The 9,257-nt window shown below is 39.9% G+C and overlaps 1 protein-coding gene across 1 annotated transcript in view; it reads left to right on the forward strand.

The window, feature by feature from the left end:
* The window catches only part of LOC115037355 (MAM domain-containing glycosylphosphatidylinositol anchor protein 2), a 145,483-nt gene extending 140,974 nt beyond the window's left edge, over window positions 1–4,509 (forward strand). The window contains exons 16-18 of the mRNA XM_029495824.1: window positions 2,499–2,629; window positions 3,192–3,288; window positions 4,421–4,509. Of these exons, the coding sequence (XP_029351684.1) occupies window positions 2,499–2,629; window positions 3,192–3,288; window positions 4,421–4,509 (317 nt within the window). The remainder of the gene's footprint in view (window positions 1–2,498; window positions 2,630–3,191; window positions 3,289–4,420) is intronic.
* The last annotated feature ends 4,748 nt before the right edge of the window (window positions 4,510–9,257 follow it).

Consider the following 9,257-nt stretch of genomic DNA (forward strand, 5'->3'; position numbering starts at 1 on the left):
AGGACTTGAAACCCAGCTCAGATCGTCTATAGCCATGCTCCATTTAGTATTCTGCCTCTCCAGCCATGAAAGAAATTTGCCCCTGAGCTGAGGAATGTTGGTTTGTGATATTTTCTACCCAGAGAATGAATTTGTATGACACATTGTCCAAATAATATATGTTCACATGTACTGTATTTGTTTTTTTCATCACAGACAACTTTGCTGTTATAAGTAGTTGAAGGTGTTTTCATATTTAGTCATATTTGAGCCACAAAGTCATCAAACATGGCACGGCTCCATCTAGAGATGCTGGGAGTTTGATGCACTCTGGGACTCTGCTCTTAAGGTGAGTCACAGTCAAGTTGTGGCGTGGCACTGCTAAAGGCCAGATTGAGTCAATAAGGAGTCTCGCCTACATGCTGATGAAAACAGTGGCAGAAGCTCAAAGAAACTCCTCCATAGTTAGCTAGCGGGGTGAAATCTGAGACAAGATCACACTTAATGACTGAAGCACACATCAAAGTTTGCCTTTGGAGCCCATGTTGCATTTGTTTATAGGATTAAGTCTCCAGCAAAGCACACCAAGCCAGTCTCTTTTGAGCCTGACCTTCTGCAATGTAGTCATCCTTTCATTAGCAAGGAGGGTGGTACTGCAGCTCGATCCCCCTTGCGCTCATCCTCACTACATAATTGAAAATTTCCAGTAGCTATTTCTCACTTCACCAGAGTCACATCTTTCTCCTCTCAGATCTTTTCAAATTTCACAAGTGTCTGCCACAGGTATTTCTTTTCAAGAAATGTACTCCAAAGGATATACAGCATATGCCTTTGCTCAGGATGTGATGACACTGACATAACCACCTACATCCCAATGAGTTCAAAGAGAACGTAAGCCAGCTAGCTCAGCAAGAATCCTCCTACATCCTAAACACTTCAGAGGTAGATGAAACCGCAGGTCATGTTCTGTACAAGAGCTCATCTCTCACTGGAGATTGCGCTGTCGTTGGGGAAAATGTATACTGTGCTGATGAGAGAATATGAACAGGGACATACACTATGGCTTTCCCTCATTTCAGCACCAACTTGTTTTTTGAAGGGAGCTCTACAGTAATGAGGCACCTCACTGAGGCAAGAATGCATCAAAAGCAAGGTTGCAGGCCAAGACACTGCTGTTTCTGCTCACCAGCTGTGTCAGTGGGAAGGTGCTGCTTTACATACTTGTGAAATTCACTTGACTTCAGAGCTTTGGTCCTATTGCTTTTCACCATGGTGTCAGGTCTTGCTTCTCCTTTCTGGCCCACTCCTGGAGGACCCTGCTCTCTCTCAATCACAAAGTCTTGCTGCAAACTAACACAATCGGTGGGTTTGGAGAGGAGGGTAAAGTGGTTGCACTCTGTGTCATCATCTGACAGTTTTATATCAAAGCCTGCGGCCAGACAAGAGGAGTCTTCACCACAGACCTGGTATATCAACTATTCTGTCTCAATAAGAAGCTGGATTTCTGTGTTATTGTAAGGTTTTATTTATGAATTCAGTTGAAATGGGATTGTCATATTTCATTTTGAAATGTAGAGCTGGTTTCAGCTGTGACATCCTGTACTGTAGTTCCTCCTGTGCAGTTTTAATGGAAATGCAGGTGAGATAAAACAGGAATTTGGACTGAGCAGAAATAGTTTAAAACTCTCAGGAAAGTATTTACACGCCACAAAATTCTCATCACACATTCCCTATTAGTGATAATTAATCTGGATTATTATGAAACAGAGAATGATTTATCATTACTTACAGAACCACAGTTTAATAAATGTATCAATTCATGAGACCTAAGTCTAACCTTTGCTACTGGTTGGTTCTGCTCTGAATGCAGAATAATACATAAATCTGAAAGGTGGGAGACAGAGGTGAATATTAAAATTAACAGTCTGGTTCCAACCTTGCTTGCAGTTTTACCCTGGAGTTAACAGTCGAAGTATCTGTTGAATTAGCTAGTGTTAACCATGGAGTAAAAAGTTTAACCCGGTTCAGTGAACTGTTGCAAGTAACATTGTAGCACACAAAAAGGGCTGTTCCAGGGAATTACATGTCCCTTGCTGTTAGTTGTAGAGTAAGTGAACAGTTAAGATAACGACCACAGTAATAAGTCTGGTAGACTATGAACTGAATACTGTCAGAAAAAAAAAATGATTTGAAGTGTGTCTTGGAAAATTGCCTTCCATGCAAGTCTGTCTAACTCATCTCCACATACAAAAGAGCGTTGAGAGGTAATGGCAACAGACTGGTTACCTTGAGAACCGTTGACCTACTTCAGTATGTTAGCGCAGCAGGAAAGAAATACCACAAAGGTAATACCACAAAAACAGTTTAAAAAAATTACAGTTTTTATTATTAAGCTCTGTGTTCAGCAGCAAATGATCCATGAATCAGCACTGGTCTGAGTTACAGTGAGTTATTTGAAACATTGTGTAAGTGTGTGTGTTTGTGTTTGTACCAATCTGTATGTGTCTCCTCTCATTTAGGGACACTGAACGCCTTCCTGAAGCAGAAGGGCCAAACTTCTTCTGAGGGACCGGTGTGGTCACTAAGTGGTAACCAAGGTGACCGTTGGAGGCAGGCCGTAGTAAGCATTCATCCAACGGCATCCTTCCAGGTGAGACCAAAAATGTTAACCAGGCCAATGCCTAGCAGCATTCCCCCTGTCGCCCTTTATTTTCTTCTACGCCTGTGTTTGTATGGTGAAGTATTAGTTTCCATAGGGACAGCATATTGATGTAGTAATTCACAATCCTCAATATTAAACAGAAAGCCACAGACATTGCTATTGAGAAAGCAATATCACTCACGGTTTGCCATCAGGAAGCCTAATCTTTGTAATATAGAACTTCAATATTCTCCATCATTTTTATGGTTGCAGTTGTGGAGTGTAATTATGGTTTCGGCTGCTTTCTGTTTCTGTCTTTTCTTTGTTCACACTCTCATTTCTAACTATCCCAGAACATTAAAAACTGACACAAATGCTTGCCACCTGGTGCTATTATTTATATGGGGCTGTTTAGCTAAATTGCTCTATGTACTTTTTTAGACTGTATCATGCAGTGGGGCAAATTTTCTTTTTCTTTTTTTTTTTTTTTTTTGTGGTCTATCAAGGCTGCACAGATTCAAAAGAAACAAACAGCAAAAAAAAAAGAACAACCTTGCATTTCTCTCTCTAGGTGGTACTGGAAGGTATTCGGGGACCCGGCATCGAGGGAGACATCGCCATCGATGATGTCACGCTTGAGGAAGGGGAATGTCAAGGTCTGCCGGATGGTGAGTAGCACTATGTGTCCCCCTCCTGCTCCTCCTCTTCTCACACTTTTACCCAAATCCAAGCTCTCGCTCCCCCACACTGGACAAGGTTGAGATTTGCAATAGTGGATTTAACCTTAGACAGTTTTCAGCATTGGACTACCATCTCACGGGAGAAAACACAGTTGTCATAGCAACAGCGTTGTATTCACATGAATGATAGCCATGTTGGCTGAGTGGAGCGCAGTAATTGCACTGTAGGAATAAACAGCAGGTAAAAACAGAAAGCAGGACACAGAAAACGGTCTGCTGCAATTGGTAGGCAGGTGTTCCTTTTGATAGAATTCATCTTATTTATGAGGAGGAGCATTATTTTAGTGGCCTCTTAAACCCCTACGTACCTTTGACATGGATAAATGAAGGCAATCAATTTAAATTTTTCATGCCATCAAAATAACCAAGCATCTAAAAGAGAATGACAGTCAGTGATCTTGGTCTTATTAATGCAAGATTAGCATTGAAGTTGTCTTTCATTTGAATTCAATAGATGGCATTAATTCATTCTGAGCTTGAGAAGTGGTCAACAAGGCTGAGGACAGAGTAATGTTATAAATTATACAATTCAATTTCACATAATGAATCTTACATGAGTTGGTGATGTGATGTAAGGAGGAAAATTTAAGAAGACATGATGTTACCATTTCAATATCTGGCCATACAGGTTGGCTGTAAGTAATGCTGATTGTTCATGTTCCTGCTCAGAGCTTTTTGCTAAGATCAATGCTGCTCCTATCATCACTTGTTAAATGTAAAGTGTGAAAGACAAGATAATCCTTTATTAGTGCCTCAGAGGAGGGAAATGATCACAATTGAAACAAAAACTAAGCTTTGTTGTTCATGACAATGTGCGGAGACTCACATGAAGACCAGAAAGTCACTGTACCAGGCCAAGACATGCTCCTGCACAGTTCTACAGTGAATTACTACATTCAGCAAATGGGGGGGTGACTGCTTCTAATCTGACATGACCTTGTGACATGTTTTGTTGATACATTAATTATGTTTTTGAGCCAAAAGGCATTTTTTTGTTTTTCTCTCTAAAGTAAGTAATAACAACAGTTACCATTTTGTTCTGTTTCTTATGCCTATTTAGATGCCAACTCCAAGGTTTCATCCATATCCTCACATATATGGCTGCTATGCATCACCTTGGTGATGACCCTGCTAGAAGGTCAGAGGTGACCCTTCTCTCTGTCATCTCAGAGGCAAATATTCAGACCCAACGTCTGTGAGCTATACCCTCGGCATCCAATCACCAAAGATTCATGCATCTGAAAGCAGCAGGGGTCCCCGATGGACGGCAGAGGGACCGAAATCAATATAGGCGAGAAAAAATTGTGATTAAAAAAGTAACACAAAAAGTAATAAAGATGATGCGCTAATATTTTTTAAAGACACTTCTTTTACAGAAAACACTCCTCGGTGCAGGACTCTGGACGTCTTTACGAGCACAAAGACAGGTGGCCGATGAGTGAGCCTGGACTTTGGCTAAAGAGTTCACAAGCATTGAGGGGGGACAGTTTGTAAAGCACAAGAACAATTTCGTGAAATAATGAAAATATCTTTGGAAGGCGGCAAAATTGCGACACTGCTGACTTTTTGAAGAGGAAATAGCATTTCCCTGCTTACAAATACATGGAATCAGACCTTTCCCTGTGTATCTTTATCTTCATTTTCTTGCACCAGATGCCAATCACCAACACTTGTTTTTCACTCTAGCCCAGCATCACATTACACCCTGGCATTTCCTTATCTGCTTGGTGCTGTACTGTAGAAAAAGAAGGACTCTGGCAACATTCAGTTCTGTCTGCTTACTCCCCTGTAGCTGCCTATGTATCTTTTAACACTGTGCTCACGAGTCCAAGTGGCCAACCGACAGTATGGTGACAGAACAATAAATCCAGAAAAATCCACGCAGGTGTAGACAGCTGATCTGGGCAGAAAGAAGTTCAAGTTTATGAGCTGAAGTGAGAGGAAAAGCCAGAGAGAGTCCAGAGAGTGGGATGAATGGGAGGAAAAGTGGAGGGAGGGGAGGAACAGGCAGAGAGTAGAGAAAGGCCCAATCAGTGAGGCCTGACACGAACATTCAGTCAGCGTTCCGTCTGTGGAACAGAAGCCGCTTTACTTTCTGCCATGAAACAAAGTGCCTTCAGATTACAAACCGAATCGTGAGCCTGGGTGTTAATCAACATCGAACACGTCTCTGTTCATGTTTCCTCTGATGGGCTATTTTCTACATGTTTCTTTTGCCCCACAAGTGCTGATGGGTGGGCATGCTTGTTGAGCGGGAGTATGGGGGTTGTGCAACACCCAGATTTTACTCCTGATTGGACAGTTGCCTGTGTGAGTGTGTGTGTGTTTGTATGCGTGTTTGTGTGTGTGCATGCGCCTAAGCCTATGCCTATGCGTAGTTCAATGAGAGGGCAGCCGATCAGGCAGTGCTGGAAGACACCGAGCACAGGTTTGCAAATAATTTGGATAAAAATAGCGGGAACAGGAAAAGTGAGGCTTTGGATCAGTTTTTGCAGAAAGACAATTTATGATCATATAGGACAATTGAGACACTTCGTCAGATGAATACCCTTCTCTCTTTTCCCATGATTCTCTTTCCCTGTGGACAAGCATTTTTTTAACAAAAGAGAAGGACGACTGCTGAATAAAACATTGCATTGTACAGGGAGGAGAGTAGAAACCTTGGGACTGCAGGCTCTTCATTAGGGTGATTGGCCTCACCCCTGTCCTCCACCATTTATATGGAACTATATGAGAATAAAAGATGATAATGACCATAATAATAGTCATGATATTTTATTACTCTAGCGAGAATGTTTCTCTGCTTTTACACAAACTGTGAAGATTGACTGTGGAAGATCTACCTGAGACCATAACCTTAACCAGCGGGGTTTTTAAAAAATGTATTGTAAAAAAGAGAAAACAAGAAAATGAAAACTTCCGTTCATTGTTGGTTATGACAAATGTTTTGAGGACTTGTGTCTTGTTTCTTATTTTTTCTGTTGAAGATGACTTAACTTCCTTTCTCTTCTTGTTGTCTCCCTTTGCATTGCTGAAGTATCAAAGCTGATGGAAGCATAAGAAGTAAACCAATTTGGTAACTGTATAACTTGTAAATGTTAAAGAAGCTCTATTCAAAGGTTTATGATAAATGTTTTATGTTGGAGTACAGGAAGCACAACATACAGTTCAAGGTCTCAACATATAATGTCCATTTTATATTTCTCGATACATATGTGACCGACTTCCATGAATTCAGGCTTACCAACTCTCTGAAACAAGTCCACACTTAAAAGCTAATTGAAAATTTGTCAATTTGTTACATACATATTTATAGTGCAACCACACACTAGAGAACACAAAAGAACCCAGTCAAGAGAAATTTTCATCTGTCCACTGGGTAAAGGTTCATGGTGATGTGGTTGTTCAGCAAATGTAGCCTCTTCAACGGAAGCCTGGGTTAGTCTGAGTGGGTCACGTACATGTGTGAGCATAAAGCTGTGTACAATAGGTGTGATAAGAAACTGAAACATGTAAAGAAGATAAATATGTTACGCAAAACAGAGCAGAATGATGAACATTTCAGGGCATCCTTAAAATATCATTATGGTCTGTATGATGTTACTATAGAGACATAATCACAGGTATTATATGCTATCCATTTTTACATAGTTTCTTTTTTTCCCCCTTTTTTTTTATGACGTCAGCCATTTTCATTGCAATGTTCTTATTTTCATAAAGCCCAGATCACAATGAATGTAAAAGGAGTTCTGGGGAGAGTTGTTTTCTTACAGTCTTTCTAGATGTAATGTTTTAAAGGAAACATGATTTTGTGTGCTTCTGATGATGAGAACTTTCAGACTTTCTAGGTTGTTTTGGACACCAAGAACAGGAAGTTCATCTGATTTTGACACAGACTTTGACACAATTTCCAAAAATATAAACTCAGACTGAATATGTGTTAGCAAGTTGCTATTCCCAATTTGGTATAGTTGAAGAAGTGCCAAAGTTCACTATGTAGTATGGATGAGTATAGATCTGAGTTTCTTAAGATATTTTGGTAACTGTTCCTTTTACAGCCACCCTGAGCTCCTGGTCAATTCATAATAAGAATAGAGAATAGTGTGAAAATTAGGCGCTACAGCTGAATTTGCAGAAAGAACACCTTTAGTATTATCTTGGTATTGTTTTCAGTATGTTAAAGCACCGGTGTAACATTATAGGAAATGAGTTCATTCACTTTCTCACCAAAAATTAGATGAGAAGATCACCTTCCATTAAACATGAAACAGAATGTTACTTTAGGGCAGCACAAAGACAGGTAACAGAAGGAAACAGCTAATTTGGTTACATCACAACAAAATCTGCTTATCAGTGAAAAGTGTAAAGTTTACTAGTTAACGCATTGTTTGTTTAATCCATACAATACCGAAGAGTAAAAACAAGAAGCATTGGAAGCAGGCTGGCCAAAGTCACAGTCCTGCTCCCAGACAAGAAATATTGTGGAAAGTAACCCCTGTAAATCCACAAGTTGCAAGTTTTGTACAAATTAAATAAACCAGATGTATCTTAAAAACAGGACCTGGTATTTCAAGTCTTTGCGCCAAACTATGCTAACTGTCTGTAGCTAGCATCATATTAAATGTGCGTTTAAAAAAAAAGATGTAGATTTTGCCAACTAACTCTGGAAAAGAATTGTGAACAAGAGCGTTTTCTAAATGTCAAACTCTTCCTGTTTGTACGGCGCTTGAGTCAGGAAGTAGTTCAGTCAGTAGTAGTCTCAGCTAATTTGGCTACCTCCAACAGTCATTGATTAACAAGCATTTTGCAAAATGTCAAACTTCTGCTCTAAAGAATAGCAGAAACAGCCTCACTTTAAATGCATGGAACCCGTCTTCTGTGTACCCCCTCTCAGTCACTTTAAAATGCATTTGTTTGGTTAGAATTATAATAGCATTAGCCTTTCGGAAACTACGACAGACCTCATTTTTATTCCAGTTTTATGGTGCATGTATTATTGAATATTCGGAACGTTGATACAATTCTTTTTTCTTTTTTTTTTGTCTGTGCCAAGGAAATGGTCTAAATTTTCCAGAGCCCCGCCTTAAATTGGACAGAAAAATTATTCATAGTTTGTTTTCATGACTACAGCTCTCACCATATCTTTAATTTGCATTTTTGTGCAATTCACACACCCCATGTCAGCCTCTACCCTTTGTGTCTGTGAGGGATGTGAGCCCGGTGAGTGGCTTACAAACTCAGCTCTGCTCTACTTATTGATAAAAGTCCTCTAAGCTGCTTCAAAGTACAATTGGAGAGGATTAACAGGTTTTGAATATGTAAACAGTGTTGTGTGACTGTATGCTTTCTTACTGTGTTCACTGTTTTAATGATGAAAGGCTTGTGTAGTTGTGTGTCCAAAGTGTTCATAAATTAGCAAGGTGGAATAGGTTTTAGAAATTTCTTGTTTCCCATTAGTTTAGGTACTCGAGTAGAATGTGCCAAATCTTTTGGGTTTACATCACTGTACCTGGGCCCAAGACATTTAGTGTGTGTTGTTTTTCCCAACAGCACATACACTATCCGATGTGTCTGACAGCAGCCACTTCAATTTGACACCCTCGTAAGAGTTACAAGATATACATTTTTTAGAATCTTTTTCTCTTTTGTACGTATTACACCTTTTACAGTAACAAATATAGAAGTCAGTATTTATCTCAGACTCTACAATATATAATGTGGGTAACAAAACAAATAAAGAAAACACTGCTCAGGAGGAGCTGAGCATTAGTCCAGACGGAGAATTGAACTAATTGGCAACTGCTGTTTCATTAATGTTTTGCAACCACTGTCTTAATCAGTTGACTAATAACGGCCAATCATAGTCCTGCTGGGGCCATTACAGGCTCATCCTTCTC

This window comes from Echeneis naucrates, chromosome 24 (genome assembly GCF_900963305.1).
Source record: "Echeneis naucrates chromosome 24, fEcheNa1.1, whole genome shotgun sequence".
NCBI lineage: Eukaryota > Metazoa > Chordata > Actinopteri > Carangiformes > Echeneidae > Echeneis > Echeneis naucrates.